This window comes from Trachemys scripta, chromosome 8 (assembly GCF_013100865.1).
Source record: "Trachemys scripta elegans isolate TJP31775 chromosome 8, CAS_Tse_1.0, whole genome shotgun sequence".
Lineage (NCBI taxonomy): Eukaryota > Metazoa > Chordata > Testudines > Emydidae > Trachemys > Trachemys scripta.
The window spans coordinates 89491016-89518941 of record NC_048305.1 but is presented as its reverse complement, the minus strand read 5'-3'; the positions used below and the strand labels follow the sequence as shown (position 1 = coordinate 89518941).

Here is a 27926-nt window from a genome sequence, read left to right as displayed (position 1 = left end):
AAACAGGGCATTCATTTCACTTTAGAGAGCAAAATGTTCTCCACATGGCTTGTGCACATGACAATTTGGTGTTGGGTACAAGCAGTAACAGGTTAGTGTTTGATTTCTAAACAGAAACTTTGCTTAGAAAATCTTGAACACTTTAATTTGTTTCTCCTTCAGTCTTTGAGTGCTTTGTTGGAAAATGCCTTCCTTTTTTTTTTTTTAAAGTTCCAGAGGGTCACGCTACTGTAACTTCGATGCCTACCTGGATTGTTTTCTTATTAAAAAAAAAAAATCATTTTCAGTTAATTGGGTAACGCTGTTAAGAATAGTGGATGTGATTCTCTGCTGCCTTGCGCCTTGTCATTTACACCTGGTCATAGCGGATGTATGACACTACTATTCTGATTTTGCAGCATTTTATACCCATGGTGCACAACTGTAAACAACCCTACAAAGTTCAAGGCATTGGAGAATCAGGCTGGTGTTCGTTGAATGCACTTTTCAGAACCAAATGGTGCACAAGATAAGAGCCAATACATGCAACCATTGGCAACTCACTTTCATTTGTTTATACTGCATATAACTAAAGTTTCACTTCTGTTTGATGTGTGAATTCAAGGCTACTACAGGAAATAACTGCTAGTAAGTTATTTATTTAAAGTTAGAGGTTTGCTGTTGGTTACCTGAGAGGCACATCTTGCATACAATCCATTTCCAAATAGACCGAGTTGACTAGGTTAACAAATAAATAGAAATGCTGCTCCATCGTTTTCCAGGGCCACTGAGCAACATCAAATGTATATGCACATCTCTGTTTGAGTTGGGTGTTACACCTGCCTATCCTTGCATCTACACAGGAACTATGAAAAGGAAAATAAGGGATATCTCCCATGGAATTCAGAGGGAGTTTTACCATTCACCTCAATAGGGGCATGATTGCTGCTATTTCACCAATATGCATAGTGTTTTTTGTTAAAAGAGAAGATAAAGTTCTGCTTTCAGGTGGCTCCTTGGATTGTACTTTTTCAGTAAGAAAGTAGGTTGGCTTTCATTCATGAGGTCCCTTAAATCAATGAAAATTTAGTGCCAGGCACAAATCATAATCCAGAGTTCTGAACTGGATTATGGTAGAGGATTATACTGGTGGAAGATTCTCCTTTGCTTTGTAAAATACCCTATACTTAAGGCCCTTGGTTTTCAGTTTATAATTGATTTTTTTCCCCAAAACTCCCAAGTTTTAGAAAAGCGATTACTTGTTTTTTTTGTTTTGTTTTTTTTTAAACAAACACTTTTACACAAATTTTGGACCACTCAACGTGAAAATACTGATTATGTTAAGAAAATCCAATCCATTACATTAGGTAAATGTGTTTGTGTTAATAATAAATTAATCTAAGTATAAATGTGATGCTGTCTGTTAAAGTAAGGCAATGTAGTGAAGGATGTGCACGCATACAAATGCACTCCAGTGCTCAAGTCCTTAAAAAGAAAAGTGACAGAATTCCCTGGACCCAGCTCCCCACTGCGGAAAGAGAGATGGCAACTCAGTAATCTATTGCTTTTTTTCTGTCCTCCTGTCCCCCAATATTAACCCTGATATTTACCCAAAAAAACTGAAGTTAATTTTTTGCACCTTTTTTCACCCCTTTTATAAATTTTTGCAATAAATACTAATACATTTCTAGGAAATTTCAAACAAAAGGCTTTACACATTCTAAGAAGGGATCATGTGAGTATAAATACCCAGGCGTCTGATGAAGTGGGTATTCACCCACGAAAGCTTATGCTCCAATACATTTGTTAGTCTATAAGGTGCCACAGGACTCTTTGTTGCTATATATACACACCGTTTGTTTTTCCCATTGTATTGTAGAAAATTGCAAAAGAGGAGACATGATTGCTAGCACAGATTCGGTAGTCCTTCCTGGATCAAACATTACCCTCTCGTGCCGGCTAAAACAGGGTGAACAATGCAAGGAGCTAATTTTCAATAATTCTGAAATGGTCCTTGCATATGGAAGACACACATTTAGTTGCAAATGTAAATCGAATGGAAAAATCATCTGTGGAATTGACATCTATGTTGGAAGTAAGGAGAAGCCATTTCCTATTTCTTATTCTAACACTTTCTTCCTAGGGTATCAGATGTGATGTACCTCTGAGAAGCACATCACAAAGTGGTAGTGGGATAACTACTTTAGTGAGTCCATTGCGTGATGGATAGGTTATTATAGTCAGAGTTAGTTAATTATTTACTCTGGGCCAGATTGTGCCTCAGTGGTCCTCCATACACTGATCTCCCCCCGTGCATGTGTGGGCATTCACCATTGTAGTATCATATGCTTTACTTTGGGAAGGGGTTGGACACATGCATCACCAGCCCACTGTAAACACATTGGCCCTTCCCCCTTTGTAAAATACTACATGAGGCTTTATTAATGTTTGTGCCTCTCCCACCCTCCTCAGTGGAATGCCGCTTTTAGTGTGAAGGGGACAGAAGATTCCAAGGCAATGGTAGATGGAAAAATCCCCAACAGATTGCTCCATTGGAGGGTGCAGGGTTCCCCAAAATGCAGACATAGGGTCTCGGCATAGATGGATCTAGCCTCCAGTGGATCCCCAAGATTTGTAATTCAGGGCACAAACTCTATGAATCCCCTATGAATCCTAGTGTGAATAAGAAACTGTGCAATGGGAATCCCACAGAGTTTCCAGTAGCCTATGGGAGCTAATACTCTCTTTTGTCTCATGGGGAAAGAAAGCTTTTTAAGAACAGTCATCAGTTGCTGTAGGCAGGCTTTTGAGCCCCAATCCTATCCAGGATGTGCACATTGAGACCCCTGTGTCTATGTGGAATCCTATTGTCTTCACTGGGGCTCCGCACAGTGGTCAGCCCATGAAAACAGCTTGCCGAAATTGAGGCTTTAATTTGTTCTTCTAAGTAAGTAAAAAGCCAGTCTCCCATAAAAGAGCTAGGTTAAAAGACAGCCTGAACCCTGAACTCTTTGTTTTTAAAAACAAAGGCAACAAAACAAAACTCAAGACTGTTTAGAAGAGGGTTTCTTAATACCTCTGTTACCAGTGTTTATCTCAAATATTGACAAGAGTGTCTGTTCAGATCCTCCAGACCAGCCAGGAAATGTATCCTGTATTCAGTATGGAAGAGATGGGAACCTTACTTGCACTTGGGATAAAGGAAGACTTACTCACATAGACACTACCTATGTGGTACAGTAAGTAGCTGATGGACAAGGTTCTTTTTAGCCTACAGTTGAATAATAGCTTGAAAACTTACTATTTCTGGTAGGCCTATTTCTTTTTATTAAGGCCCCAAAAAAGTCAGTTGGCTTATGTTTATTTGGGGAAAAGCACAATGGAGACAGTATATGACTCAAGTTCATGAAAGTGAGTCTAGTTGCATAAGTAGACTATTCAGCTCACATTTTTCCCCACAGATACTGCACCACATTACCTCAGCACCTTCTGCGCTAGGCAGTGTGCAGGGACTACACCCCATTTCTAGACATGCTTCCCTCTTGAATCTGGATGTTTAATACTGGAACTGGTATTAAACAGCTGCTTAAGCTTGCCCCTTCCTAGGGAACATTCTCAAACTGTCCAGCGTCCTAATATAGGTCCAGGGCAGGTTTTTCTCTGCTCAGTTACACCATCTGAGGATTTGGCCCACAGAGTGCATGTTGAAGATTTTAATCACAGGTTTCTCTTTTGTTCTAGGCTAACAAATGAGACAGAATGCTTACGTTTTGCAGAAGAAAGCATGAATCCTAAATACGGCTCACTGAATCTGACCAAGCTGAATTTTGAATCCAATTATACAGCTGTAGTTGCTGCCTCAAATAGACTAGGAAATGCTTCTTCCCTACCCTTTACATTCATGTTGATAGACATCGGTAAGTGTTACTTGTCTCTGAAATGAGCAGATCTAGGGAGCTGGTTAGAAGAGGTCGAGGATACCAATATATGCCTTAGTGAATAAATTTCAAAAGGTTGCCAAAGACACCTAGAGCTTTGGATGGGGGTTCTTATTGTTAAGTAACGGCAATATAAATAAAGAAGCAACCCAGTGTAAATTTACCTGAAATTTATATTCCATCATATCTTACACAACAATTTCTAATCACATTGCATATCTAACTGTTTTTTTTTTTTTTTTTTTTTTTTTTTTTTTGGTCTTTAGTGAAACCTCATTCTCCAACAGATATTTTAGTGAAATTCGACAATGTTTCTGCAACAAATTGCACTGTCTTGTGGCAGGATCAACAACAGACGCAAAGCTTTAGACTAAGATACCGACCGGTTAACAGTCACTCCTGGAATATGGTAATAATTCTTTCAAGAAAAAAAGGAAGTTGCTGGTCACTGATGTTTGATTTTGTTTAATTATTTTTACCAGGTTTTATTTCTTCAAATTTGCATCTCTTCTTGTTGGCACCAAATTTAGGATAATGCAATAATTCATATCGGAAATTAACTTTAAATTAAACATCCATCATAAACACCATCTTTGGTCTGAAGTTTTCTGCATGTGAGGCCCTAATCCTGCAAGAACGTATTCGTGTACTTAATATTATGAATATGAATAATCTCAGTGAAGTCAAATATTCATTTGAGTCTTTTCAGGATCACAGCCCTCATGTCTGACATAGCCCTGTGTTCAGACATGTATTAAGTAACTTGCTGCATCTCTGCAAAAGCCAGAAAATTATTACACTTTCTGAGTTACAAGATATAAACATATAAACTACCACGCTTGTTAAGCTGAAGAAGGGCCTCATCCAACTCCTATTGAAGTCAATAGAAGTTTTTTCTTTTATTTTAACAGGATCCAAGTCGGACCTCAAATAAACATATTAGGGTTTTTAAAAAGTAGAAATCATATAAAGTATTGAGGACAGAATTTGTGAACAATGGAAGAGTTTGTTATCTCCAGGTTATTAACTATAGAATTTTGTTGGAAAACTGCAAACCAAAATATTCATTACACTTTTCTTTTTGAAAAGGTTATTCAGGGTTGCACTAAATTAGTTTGCCATTGGTTTTAAGCATTGTATTAATTTTTTTTTGCTACATGAGGATAGCTGGTACTGTAACTCCCAAATTGATATTTCTGTTTTTACCAATTATTTATCAAACAGAGGAGCTGTCCCCATTGATTTATTCCTGACACCACATAAAAAAAGGCCATTAAGTTACCACTGCTTTGGGTTCTGAAAACCCTGGGTAGCAGTACAGGCTTCAGGCAGAATATAAATTATCCATAATTCAGAGTATTACTTCATTCAGTCTTTATTTCCTCTTAAGTTTAACATTACATATGCTTTAATGCCATTAAAGGTTGAAATTTTAAATTCTACAAGATATAATCTACATGATCTGAAGCCACATACAGAGTATGAATTTCAGGTTTGCTGCAAATTTCACCCCAACAGAGGAATGTGGAGTGACTGGAGCACATTTCGAATACAGACTCCAGAAGCAGGTAATAAAATATGCAGTTTGCCATGTTAATCCGTTGTCTAATGTATTTAGAAATTGTTTGAGAAGAGTTTAATATTAATAAATGCAAAGTGTGGGGCAGATTCTACCATCAGTTACAGCTGTGTAAATCCAAAAGTAGAGGTAGTCGGAAACTGGAATTCCTGTTCATTGGGAAATTCCAAATTGTCAGAAAAAATAATTCATTTGGAAATGGAACAAAAATTAAATTTCTGAAGTTTCTTCCAAAACAGGAATTCCAAAAATGTTGTTTATTAAAAGCTGAAATATTATTTCATTTTGATCTTTTTGAAATGTTTCCAAGGCTCTTGGAGCCCACAGGCAGGGAGCCCAGGAGCCAGGGCTCCTAAGAATGCTGGAAGCCCTGGTTCTGGGGCCATCTGCCTGACATACTGCCCTGGAGCTGGGGACCTTGGAAACCCGGGCTGCCAATGAGCCACAAGCCTGGGATCTGCACCCCTGAAAGCCAGGACTTTCAGGATCTCCACTACCTTCAGCCTACCAGGTGGGCTGCTGGGAGGCTAAGCATGGTGGCAGGAAATCCAGGCAGGCTTCCATTAGAAACCTGCCTGGTTTCTGTTGTCAGTTTCAACTAACTTGACATGTTTCTGTGGAACATTTTGATTGAAACAAATTGGCATTTTCTGATGAGAAATTTTCCAACAGAACGTTTTTCCAACAGCTCTATCCAGAAGTCAGTGGAGTCACTTCTGACTTACACCGTTGTAACAGAGCAGAATCTGGCCATGTGTTCTGACAATCAAACACACAATAAAGTATGAGGTGAACAGGAGATGTTGCCACTATTCCATATTGTAGGAATAGGTGACAGTTTCCAGGAACACATAGTAAGACCATAAAGAGAATTGGTATTAATCAGTTTATGCCAGCTCTAATATACGGTGTGTGATGCTCACTATCGGGTCATGTGTTTGCTTGCTTGACTTCAAACTACCCCCATGAAATCACATAGTACAGGCTTTTCAGTTCTTCTTAAAGAAGAAAAGTTCTCAGAAGTTTGTCTCTCAAAGTTGTGTTAGTTTGGCACCAACTCCTTTGATCTTACACATATCTTTGATATATTTGTAAGTTATTATAAAACCTACAGGATTTTACTATGACTCATGCAATTTACCACCATTGACAGCATCAGTTTCTGTATGAAACATTGACTGATGCAAGAGAGAAGTGTGAACTTTTCTCCCCCCTAACAATTTCCTTCTTGTAACCCTTTGTACGCACATTGGGTTTCTATAGTATTTCAGTTAAATGTTAGGATTTCAGTTAGGGTAGGGAGGAGCATTTAGTCTTTTTCCCAGCTAAACGTGAAATAAGAATCTCAAACTAATCAACAAGTATGCTCTAGCCTCATTCCAACTGATCTCACTGGGAGTCGTGTGAGTGAGAAGTCATAGGTACAAAATGGCTCCATTATTACCTAAAATAACTAATGTGCAGAATTCAAAGCTCTGTTTTTAATATTAGAATGAATTTTTTAAAAAGCTACTTATTTTCAATTCTCTATAGGGTCTGGTCCTGCCATGGGATATGTTACATTCAAGCACCTTGTATAGGATATATGTGAAAATAGCCTTGAAGGAGGAATATTTGAGTTTGATAAATTCATTTTTGATTCTTTGAACCCCCCCCCCCCCCTCCATCTCACTGTCTAATAGTGCTTAGTATTGGGAGAACTAAATCCTACTTTTTTCCCCTCCTTTAGCTAAGATTAATAAAGTTGTGGGAGATTTACAGGTGATATGGGGCAAGAGTTCTTAGCATTGCTTATATTAAGGATTTATCTCCTCCTTGCATGCAATCCCAATCACATTCCAGTCAGATTTGTCCATGAGCTCCTTGCTTTTGTTTTATGGTTATTAGTAACAATTTGTGCTTATTTGAGTTGTGGTGTTTTTCTTTCAGCATACACTAGTGAAATCAGTTTTGAAGAACCAGTCTGTAGTATCTTTTGTTTTACTAGTTTTCTTCTTATCTTGCTACTTCTTTCTGATTTTGAAGTACTTGAGCACATTGCCCACCAACTTTTGGCCTTTCTTCACACTCAATTTGCTTGATTTTTGCTACTGTGGGTTTATTAAAAACTTTAGGCAAAGCTTATCAGATATCTTATTTCTGCTAAATCTTAAAAGGTCTTTGTCATAACTATAAAGGGAAGGGTAATAGCTGCCCTGTGTACAGTACTATAAAAATCCCTCCTGGCCAGAGACTCCAAAATCCTTTTCCATGTAAAGGGTTAAGAAGCTCAGGTAACCTGGCTGGCATCTGACCTAAAGGACCAATAAGGGGACAAGATACTTTCAAATCTTGGGGGGGGGGAAGGCTGTTGTTTGTGTTCGGGACTGAGAGGGACCAGACATCAATCCAGGTTCTCCACATCTTTCTAAACAAGTCTCTCCTATTTCAAACTTGTAAGTAAATAGCCAGGCAAGGCGTGTTAGTTTTCCTTTGTTTTTCTCAACTTGTAAATGTACCTTTTACTAGAGTGTTTATCTTTGTTTGCTGTACTTTGAACCTGAGACTAGAGGGGAGTCCTCTGAGCTCTTTAAGTTTGATTACCCTGTAAGGTTAATTTCCATACTGATTTTACAGAGATGATTTTTACCTTTTCCTTTCATTAAAAACCTTCTTTTTAAGAACCTGATTGATTTTTCCTTGTTTTAGATCCAAAGGGGTTTTGGATCTTGATTCACCAGGAGTTGGTGGGAGGAAGGAGGGGAATGGTTAATTTCCCCTTGTTTTAAATCCAAGGGGTTTGGATTTGTTTTCACCAGGGAATGGGTGAAGGTTTTTCAAGGCTTCCCAGGGAGGGAATCCATTGAAATGGTGGCAGCCGAACCAGAGCTAAGCTGGTAGTTAAGCTTAGAAGTTTTCATGCAGGCCCCTACATTTGTACCCTAAAGTTCAAAGTGGGGATCCAGCCCTGACAGTCTTTCATGAACATTTTTCTTCTTTGGGCTAACTACAACTTTTGACACCACTAATGATAGAATCATAGAATATCAGGGTTGGAAGGGACCTCAGGAGATCATCTAGTCCAGCCCCCTGCTCAAAGCAGGACCAATCCCCAACTACATTATCCCAGCCAGGGCTTTGTCAAGCCTGACCTTAAAAACCTCTAAGGAAGGCGATTCCACCACCTCCCTAGGTAACCCATTCCAGTGCTTCACCACCCTCCTAGTGAAAAAGTTTTTCCTAATATCCAACCTAAACCTCCCCCACTGCAACTTAAGACCATTACTCCTTGTTCTGTCATCTGCTACCACTGCGAACAGTCTAGATCCATCCTCTTTGGAACCCCCTTTCAGGTAGTTGAAAGCAACTATCAAATCCCCTCTCATTCTTCTCTTCTGCAGACTAAACAATCCCAGTTCCCTCAGCATCTCCTCATAAATCATGTGCTCCAGCCCCCTAAGCATTTTTGTTGCCCTCTGCTGGACTCTTTCCAATTTTTCCACATCCTTCTTGTAGTGTGTGGCCCAAAACTGGACACAGTACTCCAGATGAGACCTCACCCATCACATCCCTCAATCTGCTGGCAACAGGGGCACACTCTTGACTCATATCCACCTTCTCGTCCACTGTAACCCCTAGGTCCTTTTCTGTAGAACTGCTGCCTAGCCATTCGGTCCCTAGTCTGTAGCAGTGCATGGGATTCTTCCATCCTAAATGCAGGACTCTGCACTTGTCCTTGTTGAACTTCATTAGATTTATTTTGGCCCAATCCTCTAATTTGTCTAGGTCCCTCTATCCTATCCCTACTTATTCATTATGAACATTTATTATTTTCAGTAACATAATAAGAAACAGTATATTCCCATTGAGCTTAGATCTAGTGCTCTTTCTACCAAGAAAGTAAGTCACAAATAGATATAAATCATACAAGAAAAACCCTACCAGAATGTTATCTATGGAGCTGTTGCTGTGTCTTGAGTAGCCACAGAAAAGTTTGCAGATGTTGAGCCGGTAAGAATAAAAAACTGTCCAGTGCTTGAGTGCTGTGGCATAACCACAAGGTTAATTGTTTTAGTGCTGAAATGGTTTAACTCTCTCCAAGTTTTATGCAACTATTAGCAGCTGATTTTGTTAGCATGATGTTATAAATTGAATGATGGCAGGATGTAGCCTTAAGAATGTATCTGAGTTTTATGGTTTGGATGGATGCCCTAGAATCTTGTTTTCTTTGTACTTAATCACACCACTAACATAACCTACCTGTCTTAGTACTTATATTGTCGTTCATCTATAAACATTTATAAAGTGCCTCTCACTGTAACCACTAAGTACTATACATGAATGAAAAATTCAGAAGGGTCCCTTCAAGGATTCCTGGCTGCATGGTTTTGTGCCATTTAAAAAACATTTCTATTTCAATTTAGTTTTGTTTTCCCTCATACCTTTCAACATTTTGCAGATTTGTATCAAAGTGCAGTCATAAACTCTACACATTTTTTCTCCCCCAACCAGTGCCAAGTGGGTTGTTAGATGTCTGGTACATAATGCAGGATATGGACTCCCAAACACAGAATATCACTCTTTTTTGGAAGGTAAGATTTTACTAATCTAAGTGAATTTAAAAGTATATAGTCAAGTTTGAAGCAGGGACTGTGTTTTACTATGTGTTTAAAGAGAAAGGGCTTAGAGCAAGGAAAAACACAGCTCCGCTTCCCCTGCTAACAGCAGAAAGAGAGCTACCTCCTTGCCTCCCTTTCTTAAGAGAGCAGACCAAGGAGTAGAGGAAATTCAGCTACCTGTGAGTTTTCTTCTCTTTGATCAGTGCAGCAAAGACTCACCAGGCAGGGGAATGTGAAGAGGGAGCCAGTTCCTGGCTGAAGAGTTTTTGGGGTCCCAACATTTCCTGCCAGTGGATGGAGTAGGAGTAGCAGTACTTGATAGAGGGGAGTAAAAGTGTTCCAGCTATGGTTTCCCACCCCTTTCCTTTAAAAAAGGATGCTCTCCATCACTACTTCCCCCTTTCTTCCAGGGAGATAGGAGAGACAATACCCAACATTTCAACTCTCAACCCTGCTGTGGGGAAGACATTTTGAAATACCTTTTGTGGTGTTATTTATAATATCTTAGTCTGAGGATCTTCTAAAATGCGGAAAGTTTCATGGAGCATTTCAAAATTTAAGAACATCAGAATGGCCACATTGTGTCAGATTAATGGTCCAGTCTAGTCCAGTATGCTGTCTTCCGACAGTGGCTAATGCCAGGTGCTTCAGAGGGAATGAACAGAACAGGCAATCGTCAAATGATCCATTCTGTCATCCACTCCCAGCTTCTGGCAATCAGAGACTAGGAACACTCAGAGCGTGAGGTTGCAGCCCTGACCATCTTGGCTAATAGCCATTGTTGGACCTGTCCTCCATGAGTGTATCTAGTTTTTTTTAATCCTGGTATAGTTTTGGCCTTCACAGCTTACCCTAGCAACGAGTATCCATAGGTTAACTGTGCGTTGTGTGAAGACATACTTCCTTCTGTTTGTTTTAAACCTGCTGCCTATTAATTTCATTGGGTGACTCCCAGGTTCTTGTGTTATATGAAGAAGTAACACTTTCTTTGTATCTGGTAAATAATTGACACAGCAGCTGCTACTTCTAATCACAACAAATATGCTTCTGCAAATTAAAAGCAATGTATTCAGACCTTCTCCAACATGAAGTGCCACTGCTGACTTGCTAATTTCTGGTAAGGAGTTACAGTTAACCAGTCTAAATAAGCTTTCAAATAATGCCTAGGGTGTGACTGTACTTCCTCCAGTTTCTAGAACAGAGGTAGGAAGGAAGTGAAAATGGGTTACTAAAGGACAGTTGTTGATATGAGTATCATTTTCTAGCAAAGAGGACTATTACTATAAATAGCTGTCTGATTCAGAAAAATGTTACCTCATCTTGAAATGGGTATTGGAAGGAACAGTGGCTGAGTTAGTTATTATAGGTATTCTGAGGGTCTGAAGCAAGATGTGGAAGATGCGAAAAGCACTGAACAAACAGATAGTTTGTCATTCAGATTAGTGACAGACCACAGTCATGATGATTGGTAGCCACAGCAGTTGTTCTTGAAGTCGTTCCGATTTCCTGAGTTTCTTTTCCAATTCTTTATTCTCATAAGGAATATACGCACATGAGAGAAGTGTTAGATCAGACTATACCCCTTCCTGGAAAGGAGGAAAGATGTGCTGGTATATTTTTTCCAGGAAATGACAGCTCTCCCAGCTGTCGTCAGAGGAGATTCTGAATTAGGACCTGATTCAAAGCTCATCGGCTTGTATGGAAAGACTACATGGAGGACAATGGGCTTGAAATCGAGCCTTTAATGGACAAGCTATAGCCCATGTGTAGTGTGTTCATATTATAAAAACTTACAACAGGGAGATTGTATACGAGGGGACACAAGAATCTATTTTCTTTCATTGTATTAGGCAGACAGAAGTAGTAATTGCTGAGATCTGTCTATTGTTCTAATCAGTGCTTCCAGAACCGTCACAGGTCCCAAGATGGTATTCCTTAGTAATTTTCCACAGCAGAGGGAGCACAGGTAGAATATCTTTTTGCAGGTCTTACATGAGCAATGATTTTTCTTCTTTATATTTCCACCTCCCTCTCCCCTTGCCCCTGGATAGCAGCATCTAATGAATCATTTTCTCACAAAAAAAAAATCCTTTCAGCACTGAAGTGTAGCTAAGGTAGTAGCGAATGGCACAACTTTGCAATGGGGATTCTCAAAGGAGGAGTTAGGTGACCAATTCCCAGTGAACTGATTTGATTGAATGGGATTTAGGTGCCTAACGACCTTAAACTCCTTTGAAAACCCTAGCCATAAGCATTACTTTAATTACGTGTAGCTACTTGGTAGAAGAGGCATTTGAGCAGAAGCAAAAACACAGTGGGTTTTTTTAAATGCACACAAAGCTATCTAGCAAATCAGTGCATTGTTTTTCATGGTTTTTGAATGGAGTCAACCAACATTACTGATCTCAGGTTTGTTAGTTTACAGAGACAGCTCTGGGAAACAGAATGCGTTAGCCTCCACGGAACCACCCCACAGGACATAAGCCATTGTTTTACCACAGGTCCCACAAATACCAGCTTTCCATCCCTCTCCTCTACAGAGAGGGAAAGCTGAATTAAAATTTTATATATTTATTTCCCTTAAGGAAAAGTTATTTATTATTTAAAAGAATGATAACCTTTCTGTATCATTTGAAACCAACCTATAACAGTCTGTACAGCCTTATTGAGTTCCCTAGGACTTTTCCTTAAAGGTATAATTGCAGCTCAAATAGTTCATTTATGAGCTAAAAGTTTTGCAATTAATTAAGGTTCTCTGCCATAGAATTAGTATGTATCTTGGCATAGCTTTTAAGGCCAGAAGGAACCATTAGATGATCATTTAGCCTGGCCTCCTGTAGAACACAGGCCATAGAACTTCAGCCAACATCTCTTTGCTATATATTTTGTTATATAAATTGCAATGGACTTATGAACAATAATAATAATAATGAGTGAACTAGAGAATGTTGTCAGATTGTAAATTTAAGGTAGGTCGTATTTGGTATCTAAGCTACAGAGTAGTGTCCCTTTGATCGCTATAGTGTCTGCATATGAATTAAAAAAAACAAACCAAGATATGCCTATGCCATCTAAATAGATTCTTTAAAAAACAGAAGATAGCAGGTTCATAACAAAAGTACTATTGAAGTCTCAGTTTTTGTTACAGTTTTTTTTTTGCCTTTGCAAGCCTGATGCTACTTTGGGAGTATTCTAGGTCAGTGTAGCTGCAGCACTCTCCATCAGTAGATGGGGCTTGCACCAGCACACTTCCTTTCAACAGTAGGGGTTGTGGCCTCTCATTCGGTTTGTCTCTGCTGGAAGAGCCCATTGCTGTTTTTGATACTGAGTGGAAATGGCAGGATCCTCAAACTTTCTCCAGTCTTCATAATATATTTTCTAACATCCAATGGTGATTCTTTAGTAGCTGCTGCATTTGTTTCATAATTACAGAATTAACAGAAACAAAATGTTACTGTGTAGAAGGCTCTGGTACATCTTGAATATGAAAAGCCTTTATGTATATAAAAACAAATAACTCCCCCATTATATTCTAAATATTTGATCTGAATTCATGGCTTTTTCTAGACAGGATTTCTCATCAGTTATTACAGCCTCTTCTCCTGGCATATACTTTTATGCTAATTTTTTTAGGTATCGTACCTTTTCTGTTGAGTTTAATTATTACTCTATTGAACCTTTATACTGTACATGCATTATGCACAGGCTATTGTAAAGGCACCAGACGCTCCTGTGAACGACTAGCCCTAGCTTTTGGTAAGATGTATAGTTCTCAGACAGTTAACATCTTTATCGAAGAGCAGACGTGAAAACTTTCCAAAGTCTCTTGAAGCACTTCAGTTAATTAATTTCAATTGAACGGCGCTAGTGCAAGGTGCTCTTAACCGTTTTGGCAAATTCCTTTTTTTGAATATTTGTGATCTTGCCAGGAAAATAATGGGGAAAAGTAATAAGGTATATTTCTTTGTAGGTTATGAGCAAGTCAGAAGCAAGAGGAAAGATCCTGCATTACACACTGACTTTTCAAGCACTAAACCAGAAGAGTCCTAGAACGACAGATGTGAACATTACCACACAAACCCACTTCACTAGAGTCCTCCCCAAGGCGGATTATAACATAATGATCTATGCTCATAATTCAAAAGGAAACTCATCTCCAACGTCCATCATTACTGATCTGAGTATTTTAGGTAAACACCTTTACTGCTTGAGTTACGAGAAATATTGGCTCTTGCTTTTGAACAGAGCAGAACTCTGTGTTCTGACGTATTCAGCTTTTAAGTTAGAAGGTCATTCAAAGCCCTGTTACCTCTTTATACAGTTGCGATTAGTGCTTATGAAGCTTGCTGTCTCTGCTAATAATTTGTCAGAGGTTGTAATTAATGAGCAATATGATTGGCTCTAAGCACATTGTGTCCACGTATCATGGTTAATATTCAGCAGCTGGACTCAACTAGCCAGGTTTCATCCTTCTTTGCAGCCTAGGCTGGCACATAGTTGCCTTCTTGTAGCCCAGGAGTAATGCTTATTTTTAAACTATCGATGGGATCCACTACTGGGCCCTGCCCTAACTTTGTAGTAGAATATTCACAGGGTGCATTGCTCCACGTGTTGCTTATTCTGCTCTGCATTACTATTTCTAGACACTCTCTCCCCAACTGAGACAGTATGGCATATCAGCTGCTGAGAATGGGTTGATATAGGCCCTCTTTACTTAGGCTGCCTAAGATGGATAGAGACAGTTGATACATGGCTGTATTGTGAAAAACGCTGCTGAGTGGACACAACTCAACCATGTTTGTTATACCAAGGTCAGATATGTGGCATGGTCATACTTCAGTAGTAGATAGCAACTTACTAACCCACCTTTGTCACCAACTTCCCTCCCACAGCTTTTTCCTGAAGAAGAGATTAATGTGGCCCTGTGTCTGAAAGCAAAATTTTACATTTATGTGGATCAGACATGTTCCAGACTCTTGGTGGAAGCATGGGTGTAATTAGAATGGTTGGTAGGTAGAAACCATGGGAAGACCATGGACATTAAGGAGTAAAGGTAGCAGTGCTCCTGTTGCTGTACCATGATGCCAGATGGCAATAAAAAAACCCAGCCAAACAACAAACAAACCCCACCGTTTTAGCAGCTTAGTTGTAATCAGACTAGCACAGAGAGCTTTTCTCTCTGCTGAAGGATTCTGTACACTGTGTAGCGCTAAGATGAAGAAAGGCAGCAACTGCACATATCCAATCTACCAAGTCAAAATACAACAGACCATGAGTAACAGATTCAAATAAGTGATATTGTTTAAGGGAGTGTTACAGGCAACTTGTGTGTTTTTTTCTCCTTTTTAAGATTTACCTCCTCCGCAGAGCATCTCTGTTACACCAATGGGGAATACCAGCATCTTTGTCATTTGGGCACCTCCCATTGAATCTGCAGCCTTCAATGGATATATAGTGGAATGGGCAAAGACATGTAGCCCTGAACCCCATCTGAACTGGATAAAATTTCCAGCATCCAATTTGTCCACAATAATATCAGGTAATTGTACAGTTTAGAAGTGGATTCTCCTTCCAATTAGAACGCTTTGTGTTGGGAACCATCTGATTCAATGTTAATTTCTACTAAACCAAGCTGAACAGTTACAGTATTGAAAGCATTTAAAAATAGTTAGTGGCTGCTATGTAATAATCTTAGTTGCGCTAGGTTAGACTGTCAGTGACTCCTTGTATGTTTGTAACTGGTAAATGGACTGTTCTGTGTCAGTTCTCTCACATTCCATAAGTAGTAGTCCCTTCCAGATGATTTAAGAACAGTGCTACATGAAGTTTGAACACTGAAACAGATTAACAAGGGAACTTAGAATCAGTACAAAGTATGCTGAAGGACTATCTAGGCAGTAGTACTTTGCTCATTACTATTATAAATAGTCTTTCCAATATACTGTACTGGTACTGTACCTTGTTGGTTTATTAGGCCTTTCAGGAGTAAGGACCCTTCTGTCTCTGGAGTAGACCAGAAAACAACCAGCAAGCTTATGCTACTATCTTGTACTCTCCAGAAGGAGAGTGAGTTACTAGCAGCATCTCACAACCCCCAGAGACCCTTCTAGTGGGGAGGTGCTCATATTCCATGGTTCTGAATGTGGGATAGGAGGCCATCACTGGCACTGCTTCCAATCTGGCTTTGTTATAGCAGCCATCAATCATATATATTAAAACTGTGAACTGGGTAACAGCTTGTTTCCTCCTTTGCTTTCCCATTACTCAAAAATGGCTGAAGAGATTTGCTCAGACTTTTGATTTTTCTTCCACTGTGGTGACTCATGCTATACCCATTCCATGGCTACATAAAGGACTTCAGTCTTCAGGACTGTTAGCTTTCACAAACATTAAAGCTATTTACACAAACAGAGAGATGATGCAAAGTTGCCAGAGAGGAGACCATATAGAGCCTCTTGCTCAATTTGAAGAATATATGTAATAAAATTGAAGCCTAGTCTCCACTTTAGATGGTTAGGTAATTGTGTTAATAATATTTCAATTGACCACATATCTGATCTCTCTCGTTTCAGAGAACATAAAGCATGATGTATGCTATGACATCAACATATTTGCACTTTATAGGAACAGAGCTGGACAAGTGGCTTCAGCTAGAGGATACTCGAAACAGGAAGGCAAGCTCTGGCTATTCAGTACGAGACATTTTGTTTAAACTAGCCTAAACGTTTGTCCTTAAAAATAAAATCTTGTGTTTTGCAGCACCATCAGCTGGCCCCCAGGTTTATGCAGCAGTAAAAGGAGATGGTGTTTGGGTTTCATGGGAAGAAATCCCAGGCCACCAGCAAATGGGCTGTATCACTAGCTACAATATATACTTGCAGAAGAAAAACTCAGAGGAAGGCCCTAAAGTTTATGGTAGGTATCTGGCAAAAAATAAGCAGAATTTAAACCCTGTTCTTGTACAGGACATTGAAAATATGAACCCCACTGTTCTAGGTAAGAGGAAAAAATGCATTTAGAAAGATACACATGAGCCCAAAAGCCACAAGGCTTGGCTCCAGAGCTGAACTTCCCCAGAGTTTGGAGCCAACCAATTCCAGGTTTTGGTTTGGGCCTCTCTCTACTAAAAATATCTGCAGAAGGGACTGGAGAGTCAGTTTTTAAAAGTGTGTCACTTGTACTAGCAAGACAAAAATAGGATATCTGTGCACACTGCTACCCTTGAATTATCTACTTAAAGCTACTTAACAGTAATTGATGTAGTCCCTTTTAGTTATAGATGGATAAGGTAACAGATTTACTCAGAAGTCACTCAGGATATACACATACCAATGAAGTTTTTAATCAGTACATACATATACACACACACACACACCACTTTCTTATTGTGCAAGTCATCTATTATCCCATGAACACTGTAATTCCTATATCCACCATGCCCTCCAGAAGAAACAAACCCATATACATTCCTTTCTCAATTGTATCCAGGCACTGCAATAACAGAGTTCTTAAAACACAAATATGCCTTTCAAAATGTCACCTCACAAACATCTTTTGAGGTGAGAGTGATCTTTCACCACTAACCAGTGATATCCCAAGGATAAAAAAATCCAATATTCAGGCAATATCTAGTAATCATTGTACTGCAGAATAATATAAGTCTTACTACACCCACAATAGTGTTAATTCTTCTGTATTCTTTCTAGGTTCTCAAGACTAATAAAAAAAACAAAAAACTTACCTCTGTTACAGCCATACATGCTCTGTTCTCCTTACTCCCACTTGCATCACTTCAACTGAACGGTCCTTTACTGTTTTATAACACTATATCTCTCAAGTGCCTCCTGCCCAATTAAACATCTTTGTCTTTACATAGAATCAGTAATAAAAAGCAGCTATTTTCTGCTACAGCCCATATATAGACTCACCTTTTACACTGTAACCAAACAAAACAAACCCTAAATTCCACTTTTTTTTCTCTGCTCTCAAGTTCCTTATTGACAGCACCTGTGGGTATGATCAGGTCAAGTAATCACTGTGGGAAGGCTACAAATCTCAGGCTGTAGTATCTCTATGATGCTGGGGTGGGTCTTCTGCTCATTAAGTATGTATGAAGATAACCTACAAGGCATGGGTTTTTTTTACTTCCTTTAAATGAAATTCAGGTCTTATCTACCCAGGTATTTTGTGTGATCAGAGAAGTAGTAAGTTTATTGCATCAGAGATATCACAGAACCCAAACCTAATTGAGACCTTGATGTTGCTTATGCATGTGTTTAACTTTATTATTGTGAGTAGTTCCACTGAAATCAATAGGACAGCACATAGTAATAAAGTTAAGAATGTAAGTGGTTGTAGAATTGGAGCCTGAGAGAGGAAGCAGTTTATAGTCACTGCTTAAAACTGTTTTTTTTTTTTTTTAAACACCACCCCTTTTAACTAAAGAATTGGAGAAAATTTCTTGGATAAGGATTTGGCCTGCTGGCTCCTCCATTATGGAATGAGAACCCTCCCAGTCCACATTTCTGAGGCATCCAAGAATTCTGCCAACAGACAGAGGGAAGAGTTATTGTTTCTAAGAAAGAGGGGGAAAAAAAACCACTTCCACGCTTAAAAACAAACAAAGGCCAACCCCCTCCCCCTCACTCCCAACAGCCTCCTGACAAAATGCATTCAGAACTTTAAAAAAAAATATTGGAAAGAAGCAAAAAAAAGAAAGCACACTCTCATTCACCTTTAAAGTAATTTTATAGGAGCAAGTTTAGTTTTTAATTTTGTCCTCGGTGCTTTATCAAGTTGTTTTTCTTCCTTATGTAAATACAGTTTATTTCTACACAAATAGCTAACCCAGAGAAGGAGGACAGTGGTAAGGGCACTAGCTTAGGACTTGAGACATGTAGATTCAGTTACCTGCTCTGACAGAATTCCTGTATGACCTTGAGCAAGTCATTTAGCCTCTCTGTGCCTCAACACCCTGTCAGCTTAAAAAAAAAAAAAAGCCAGTAGTACTCTCCTCCCTCACCAGGTGTTGTAAGAATAAATACATTAAAAGATTGTGAGATGTTCATGTACTACGGTAACGGGGCAGTACAAGATAACTATTGTCTAGAAGAAAACATGCCAACGTCTGCACGGATTTACATCCAAGTTCACAGTCTGAGGAATAGTTTTGCTACCATAAGGGATTTTAATGAGGTTTAATAAAATAATAAAAGCTTAAAAATGACACTCACTAGGGATCTGTTCAATGAGCATCTATTAGCTAGCTCCTAATTCTGTGAACAGACCAGTTTGTGATCTGGGAGCTTCTGATCCATTTGGAGCTACTGGCAGGGATTTTTTACATTCAGAAAAACCAGTAATGAATCATAGGTAAGGCTAAGATTTTGTCACAGTATTTTTATTAAGTGTTGATGGCCAAAAATACTATCAAACTACAGAAAATGCTGCGAGAACGCAACACAAAAAGCAGCCAAGTCAGACTGAAAATTAACTGCTTCAAAACGAAATTTATGTGGTCTGATACCATGCCAAAAGCCCAAATAACAGATCAAGGGAGAACAAATAGAAGTTGAGCAATATGTCTATTTGGGCCAAGAAATTAATATGCGCCATGATCAGGAAAGTGAACTCTTGCGAAGAAAGAAAGCAGGTTGGTGCGCATTCAATTCTATCAAGGATGTCCTCCAAAGAAAAATCAACAAGGGAACATATGCCAGCCTCTTCAACTCAACAGTACTGCCAGCAATATTGTACGGCAGCGAAACATGGGTGCTGATGAAGTCAGAGGAGCAGCAACTGTCTGTCACGGAGAGGGCAATGGAAAGAAGAATTCTGGGAATTTCAGTCTGCAACTGAATCCCCAAAGAAGTGATCAGACAACAGAGTGGAGTGCACGACGTTGTTGAGAGCAGGCATAGTAAAATGCGAAGGGCATATAGCGAGGCTCGCTGACAATTGATGGACTGCAGCTGTTGCCGAGTGGTACCCATGGGAACTGAAACAACCGCTCGGCCAACCTCCAAAGAGATGGGAAAACTTTATTGTGAAAAGATATGGCCGTACATGGAGAAGGGAGGCCAGGATATGAGAAGAATGGAAGATGTGTTGTGATCGGTGCAATCTATACGAGGGCTGAAGGACCGATCGATCAAGGTGATTTTTAGTTAAAGTCACAGACAGGACACAGGCAATAAACAAAAATTCATGGAAGCCCACAACCTGTCCTTGCCTTTTACTAAAAATACGCTTGCGGGAGGAGGGACAAACAGAGTGCCGCCAGGACTTGCAGCTGCTCTAGCCCACTGCTATTTCTGCGGCAGGGGCTGACTGCTGCTGCTCCAGACCCATGGTTGCTGACCCAACCCCAGCCACTGCTCCAGCAGGCTGGGGGACTGCTGCTCCGGTGGCCCTGGGGCTGAGCCCCTGGTCAGTTGGTCCAGTGGCCCTGGGGCTGGCCGCCAGTCAGCTGTTCTGGCAGCCCTGGGGCTGAGAGCTGCTCCAGCCCTGCCCTAGAAGAAGTCACGGAAAGTCACGGAATGCGTGACAGCTGTGGCAGAATCGTAACCTTAATCATTGGGGTAGAAAATGAAATCAGGTGTATATAATTTGTAAACCTGTCTCCCCTTCCTCCCCTCCCCCGTCCTATTACAAATGCTGCATAGGCAGACTTCTCTGACCACATGGAGCTGCACTGACTTGAAGTAGGGCTCTGCATGGGAGTTTGAGTCCATCCTTCTTGGAGCTCATTGCAGGAGCAGCCCATAGAAAGTAAAAGTAGCTGCTCAAATATGAACACTACTCATCTGTGCTTAGTGTTCCTTTACAATTTAGGAATCACACCAGTTAGAATAGGGCAGAAAATGGTACTGTAAATTCTTTATGTACAGGACATGGTTATTTACAAAGTCCTTTACGCATACATAATGCTTAGCAAACATGGCAATCATAGTACCTACCCTGAGCAGCATATGATCTAATTCAGACAAATAGGATAACAAGATAATGACTCAGATTCAAAAGGGCAAAGGGGACAGATTGCTGGGTTGGAAAAGCTTAATGAAAGAAGCTGCACAGAGATTTAGAGGAGAAAGCAGGGCACTTGGTGAAGGAGGATCCTGTTCAAAGCATAGGTTATGAAGAAAAATAAATATGGGTAGCTAAGAGTAGGAGAAAGCAGTGAAGACAAGACTCAGAGAACAAGGAAAGGGAGGGAGAAAAAGTGAGATGGAGAATTGAGGGTTCAGTTCTTTAGAATTAAACAAGAGAAATAAAAACACTGGATTCTTTGTTGATTTCTCTTTTTTTCTCTTTTCAGTCATCCATAAAGAGACTTCCAGAAATTCATTTTTAATCAAAAACCTGCAGCATGGTGTGAACTACGTTTTGTGGATGACAGCTTCAACCATGGCTGGAGAAAGCCCTATAGGGAACGAGGAACTGGTTTACCTAGAAAGTAACAAATAGCTTCATCTTAAGACCTTTGTGTGATGAGCCAGCAGAAAGACACCTTAGCTATCCCTGGCCCCAGCCCTTTCACACAGATTTGGATTGTACCTACTCCTGTTAATCCTTACAGAGAAAATAATTGGATATTTTCAGCTGGTTATAAAATTGTGCATGTTTTTTTCCCTTCCAATTGCCCACCTTCCCACAAGACATCTGTAGAGACAACTAGGATATGCAAGTAGTAATTTGAGTCCAGTGGGACTGGTCACATAAGTAAGGCAAGCAGTGTTAGACCTCACTGAAGGTAATAGGAGTTTTGGCACAGACTTCAATATGAACAGTCCCAGTGGCCTCAAATTACTACTTACATATTTAAGCTAGGGATAAAGTAGGGCCTGATTATGCTCACATTGACGTGAATGGCAAAATTCCCACTGACTCTAGTAAAGAAATAAAATAGTATTTCTGAATTCCTGTAATTCTCAGCTATTTCAGAAGACTGAGAGGGGACACGACAGCAGTTTTCAGGTATCTAAAAGGGTGTCATAAGGAGATGGGAGAAAACTTGTTCATCTTAGCCTCTAAGGATAGAACAAGAAGCAATGGGCTTAAATTGCAGCAAGGGAGGTTTAGGTTGGACATTAGAAAAAAGTTCCTAACTGTCAGGGTGGTTAAACACTGGAATAAATTGCCTAGGGAGGTTGTGGAATCTTCATCTCCGGAGATATTTAAGAGAAGGTTAGATAAATGTCTATCAGGGATGGTCTAGACAGTATTTGGTCCTGCCATGAGGGCAGGGGACTGGACTCGATGATCTCTCGAGGTCCCTTCCAGTCCTAGAGTCTATGAATCTATGAATGGCAAAATTCCCACTGACTCTAGTAAATAAATAAAATAGTATTATTTCTAAATTCCTGTAATTCTCAGCTATTTCAGAGGTTTCCTATATTCAGAAGTTTCCTCCTTTGTGTGTATTCCACACCATTATGCCTGTAATACCAGTTACAAAGTCAGACCTCTGTCTAAATGTTTTGACTAGAGCTGGTAGAATCAGACTTTCAAACCCATGGGAAATTCCCTTAGTTTGCAATTTGTTTTCATCCCAAATTGGGACAGAAAGTCAAAGAACAAAATTTTACACATATACTAGAAAGTTCAGAAAAATTTTGATTAGTAAATATCAAAAAGTTTCATTTTGGTTTGTCAGCTCTCCTACCATGTACAGTGGTTATGTGACTCCCATCATGCACCACAGCAGTTCAGAGGAGAGGCCATGGTGCATCATGGGAGATGTCCAGGTAGGGAACCTGGCCTGTAGAGAATGGGACATGAAGCACTCCAAGTACAGTTCCCATGAGGCTCTGTGGCAGCTGCGGCAGACATAGATTCATGTTGAACTGACCCCAGATGAAATATTTTGATTCAGTTCAACAAACTGAAGTATTCAGATTTGGGTAGATCTAAATCAAAATATTATGTTTCAGTTTCCCTAACAAAAAATTTAAAAACTTCAGCAAAATCAACATGTTCCCCCAATGAATTTTGATTTTGCAGAAATTTAATTTTTTGTCAAAAAAATTCCTGACCAGCTCTAATTTTGATTGTTTCACGGACACAACATAGTACATTTACTGTTTAAAAGCTTTTCTGCCTAGCCTAGCGTACACTAGCATAGTCCATCTTACTGACTCTAGGTTTATTTGCTGCATATGTCAATGTTAAGTGCAGTGGCCCAGGACAAAGGTTAAAGGGCTGCATATGTTAGACAATCAGTCTTGGGTGAAATTGCCCAATGGAGAGCCCCATGTTACAAAGTTCTCTTTTTTCTTAGCATTTCAGCAATGCCAAATTCCAGTTCTTAAATGTACTCAGTTCTTTTTCGTTTATGAAAAAGAGAGCATACCCCAGGACTCTCATAGGTCAACCATCCATACAGTTGAGTTAGCATATTTAAAACCTGATTTTTGCTGTTTATCAACATGGGTTTGCTGGATTTACAGGTGCTTCTGAATGGATTATTGTTTCGGCTGCTTGCATCTTCTTCGGTATTTCAGCCTGCATTTGCTTTGTGCAATCTGTTCAAAAAGCGTAAGTGAATTATTTTTATCAGATCTGAATTGCAAAAATAAAGTAGTTTCCTCTTTAGAATGTATAATAATGTCTTTTTACAACTTGTTCTAAACTCCTTTGAAATTTTACCTGAAATTTACAAGATGCCAAACAAATTGCATAAATGATATTAAATAAAAACCCAGCACAAAGTTAGGTATTTGCACATGTAAATAGATGCAAGTTCAGAAATGCACCAATTGAGAATGTGCACCCCTCCCCTCCAATATATACTCCCCCCCCCCCCCAAGTTTAACCCTTAGGACCTAATCCTTCTCCCATTGAAATGAGACACATGGTAACTTCACTGAGAACAGAATCCAGCCCTTAGACTGAATACTCTTAAGAGCAGGGATTTGTCTTCATAAAGCAACATACACCAAGGAAGTAATAGATGTCTAGAGACCAGAACAAGATATAGTTCATAGAACAGAAGAGCTCTCTAATTATCTGCTGCTACAGAACAGTTTTGATGCCACAGGGATTTCCCCTATATCAGCTACCTTCCACATTTAATTCATTTAAAAACTTGAAGGGGACACTTTTTTTTTTTAAGATATACTTAAAGGTAAAAAGCAAAGTCGATTATATACTAGCTTGTTGACTCAGTGACCACCACAAAATGCTAACAGCAGAGACAACAAAGTTTCGGAGCTATATCAGAAGTGTCACTATCTGGGCCTCCACCTTAGCAAATTTCAGGCTATATGATTAACAAAAATATCCAGTGTTACGTTAGTAAGGATTTCTTAAGAAAACCAGACCTATGGAAGGAATGTAACCCTCATGCATCTGAGCATAAGCCAACCTGTAACTATCAGAGTTAGGATGAAACTTCCTGAAGACAGACCATTCCATTACTGCTTACTGCAGGAGTTTCTGTGAAGCATCTGTTGCTGGCTGTTGAGACTAGACAGACCACTGGTCTGATGTAGTATGGCAATTCCTAGACTTCTAAGGGAGTAGCATCACAGAGGTGATGCATTACAGGTGGGAGCTACTTGCAGTGTTTTGTCCACTTAGTGGTAAATTATGATGCAGAATCAGTGTCTCAGAAACAGTCCCTTGCCCTCTTGGCCACAAGAGCGAGAGTAGTGTTTGCAGCTGTGAAAAATTAGGATAGGATATAAAAACCAGCAGCCTAGAATGTAGAGTTGAACTACAATCCCTACTAAAACTGGCCAGAAATTTAGATTCTAAGCTTTTGGGGGCAGGAATGGCCTATTTGTTGGGTGGGCGCACGCACACACACACCCCCAATCCCTGACTGGAGCCTCTAGAAGCTATTGGTACACTATAAGGTGAAAGTTTGGCCTTCTCAGGTGTTCAGCACAGAGTCACTGGGGCTAAGAAAAACATGCTCGAGGACCCTTTTTTACATCCCAGCACTAGGAGCAGGGATGGGAAGAGAGTTTATTGGCTTTTAGAGGTGTACATCACGCATGTTAGTGTACACTTTACATGGTTTAGATTGAAAGTCCATCAAATGGAAAGCCTAGACAGAGATGCATCTTCCATTAGGGTTAAATGTGGTCATACATGGGTTTAGAAAGTCACTGGCAATTGGGGCAGAGTACAGGTATAAGAGTGCTCCTGTTTATCTTCCCTCCTGACAAGTCAAGCAGCTGCATTCCAGCCTAGCTTCTTCAAGGTGAACTCAAGGCAGAGGTTTCTGCAATAGTCAAGTTTTGAGGTAAACAGATGTGCAGCCCACCTCAGAAAGGAAAAAGTGCATGTCTCGGCCAGTTGAAATCGGAATAAGAGATTTCTTGTCACTTGCCATCTGGGGATTCCAGGAGCAGCAATAAATATAGCAAGACCCTAAGTCTGCAAACCATCTGAGTGCAGGTTGGCAGGTGCACTCAGCTGAGAGAGCAGCCATAGATGTTAACAAAGGGAAGAGTTTGAGAACCTACCAGTCAACATCACAACAGTTTTATCCAGATTGAGCTTAAACTAAATTGCTTTAATACAAGTTCCAACAAAGTAAATTGCAAATTACCAAATACTGGCAGGCTGGAATTTCTACTGGCCCAGACTAAAGCAGTCTACACTGAGCAAAACACTGATTATTTGGTATCTTGGCATTGTGTGGTGTCCCAATTTAATATGTCAAATTTAAAATGTGAGGATGTATAGATTATAGTTTGAAGCCATTACATTTGCAGAAATTAGCAATCGCGATTTTAATGCCAACATGTTCCATTTGTTTGTAGATTATGCTCACTCCTTTCTGTCCTTGTACCTCAATGGTCCAGAAAAGCCATTCCAGACCCAGCTAATTCAACATGGGCTAAAAAGTTCTCCTCTGTAGAGGTAAGTCACCTTTCAAAATTATTTTTATACTAAGCTTGTCATGCTCACTTTAAAAATGATTTTGGCCATACATGTCCGTAATCTCTTGATACAAAAAAAGTGTGAATTTATGGTCAGTGGGATGATTGCAGGAAACGACTGTGAATCTTATGGCCTGTTAAGATTATCACATATCAGCCTGATACAAGGACAATGCAGAAACTTACTTTTAGGATTAGCAGTATTAGAAAGGATGTTGTGTGAAAGCTATTTGCATTTTGACAGGGTAGAAGATACTGTCTGAATAATGAATATTTTTCCTCACCCATCAGAATGAGCTGAACTTAGATTCCAATCAGTTCCTAAGCTACTTCAGCAGTTTTGAAGAGCCTGAAACTATAGAAGTAGAGGAAGTCTTCATAAAAAGGGAACCAGTGGCTTTCAAGGACATACCCATCTTCAACAACATTAAAAACAGTGAAGGTCATGATTGGCAAACAATAGAAAACAGCTTTGAGAAACGGGAATCCACTGAAAAGAACTCTGAGTACAAACCTTTGGCCCCCAGCACACCAGGTGATGGAGACAATTATAAGTGTCACCTGCCTTATTTGTACAAAAAAGTAGTACTGGAGGGAACAGAGCAAATTCAAACTGTTTCTGAGTACCTTACTAATCCACTTACAGACATGACTGTGAACTATTTGCCTTCAAACATATTGTCTCCCATTATGGACACAAATGAAGAAAGCAATGAATTTGAATGCAAATCCTTCTCCATTTTCCCAACAACTCCTCTTCTGATGCCAATGTTTTCTTGTGGAGGGAAACTTACTTTGGATGCAGTAAAAATTGACTGCAATTCTTTCACAGACTAAGCAGTCCAGCTTGTATGTCTGTTTTTTTTTATTTGTTTGTTTTTTGTATTCTGGCCAGGTTCTGTGCACTTTAGTCAAATGAACAAATCACAAAATTGTTTTTAGTTTGATAGTACCAACTCATCCACTTCATGTAATTTAAAGGAAAGGTGTAAAATCTAAACATACACATGGTTAGAGTTGTGTTTTGTGTCTTACTTTGTAAGATAGTACATGTTTTGCACCTCTTTCTTGTGTGGATCTTATGAGAACCTGCTCTTGAGGTAGGTGACATGTTCATACAGATAAGAAGTTGAGAGTTCTTACAGCAGAGCATATTTATATATTAACTGCCAAAAGTTAAATTTTAAGGTAGAGCAGAGGTTCTTTAACTGGGTGAGGGAGGAAATGGCACTGAATGTATTCTGGGTGTGTATGAGTAGTTTTTTTTTGGGGGGGTGGAAGGGGAACCCTTACTGTGCACATTGTACCCACAGCTATGAATAACTCGAGGTTTGAGGGAGACAGGGCATCCATCTTACACCTTGGCAGCTGTTCAATATGCCATTCTTTCGCACTGCTGCTGGTGGCGCCACTGCCTTCAGAGCTGAAGGTGGAAGTCCCTTATATTTAAATGGCTCTGTTTGAATCAGTGCCTTACTGTTTTTAATATTTAGTGGGGCGGGGGGGGTTAATTGGTATATGTACTTGTGTGGGGGACTACTACAGACACAAAGCAGGGTGGGAGAGGAGGGGTGTGATCACCATTTATGTGGGGTAAAGGCTGCCCATCCCTGCCTTGTACCTGTTCAGAATGTGGCTAAACTGAAACCTTTGAAAACGAAGAAATACAGAGGGCAAATCCACACAATCCCCTCTCATCAACTTTAGACGGTGCCCCCCCCATCTTTGAGGGCTCAAATTATTTTAGGGGCGGGAGACTGATCAAAAGCATCCCTGTATTCACACCCTACACATCACTGTAATGATCTTTGTACAAACTATGCCTTGTGAGGTATCATTTGAAAATTAGTAACTCGCTGGTCAAATTATCATGGGGAAATGTATGTAGCAACATTATATGTAAAGTTGTGAATTCCCCATCTGATATTAGCACATGTTC

At 39.7% G+C, this 27926-nt stretch overlaps 1 protein-coding gene across 1 annotated transcript; it reads left to right on the top strand.

Moving 5' to 3' along the window:
- The first annotated feature begins 5 nt into the window (after positions 1–5).
- IL12RB2 (interleukin 12 receptor subunit beta 2) lies at positions 6–27482 on the top strand. The gene is made up of 15 exons (XM_034780429.1): positions 6–91; positions 1859–2074; positions 3104–3218; positions 3721–3896; positions 4184–4326; positions 5341–5485; positions 9988–10067; positions 14065–14284; positions 15445–15633; positions 16667–16768; positions 16854–17009; positions 21412–21549; positions 23543–23630; positions 25868–25967; positions 26279–27482. The coding sequence occupies exons 1-15, from the start codon at positions 34–36 to the stop codon at positions 26822–26824; spliced, it is 2472 nt and encodes an 823-aa protein (XP_034636320.1). The 5' UTR covers positions 6–33; the 3' UTR covers positions 26825–27482.
- The last annotated feature ends 444 nt before the right edge of the window (positions 27483–27926 follow it).

Coding starts and splice junctions, on each gene's coding strand:
- IL12RB2 (XM_034780429.1), top strand. CDS start 34: ATGTTCTCCACATGGCTTGTGCACATGACAATTTGGTGTTGGGTACAA. Junction 4,327..5,340: donor ACAGTCACTCCTGGAATATG/GTAATAATTCTT, acceptor ATGCCATTAAAG/GTTGAAATTTTAAATTCTAC. Junction 21,550..23,542: donor GGAACTGGTTTACCTAGAAA/GTAACAAATAGC, acceptor CTGGATTTACAG/GTGCTTCTGAATGGATTATT.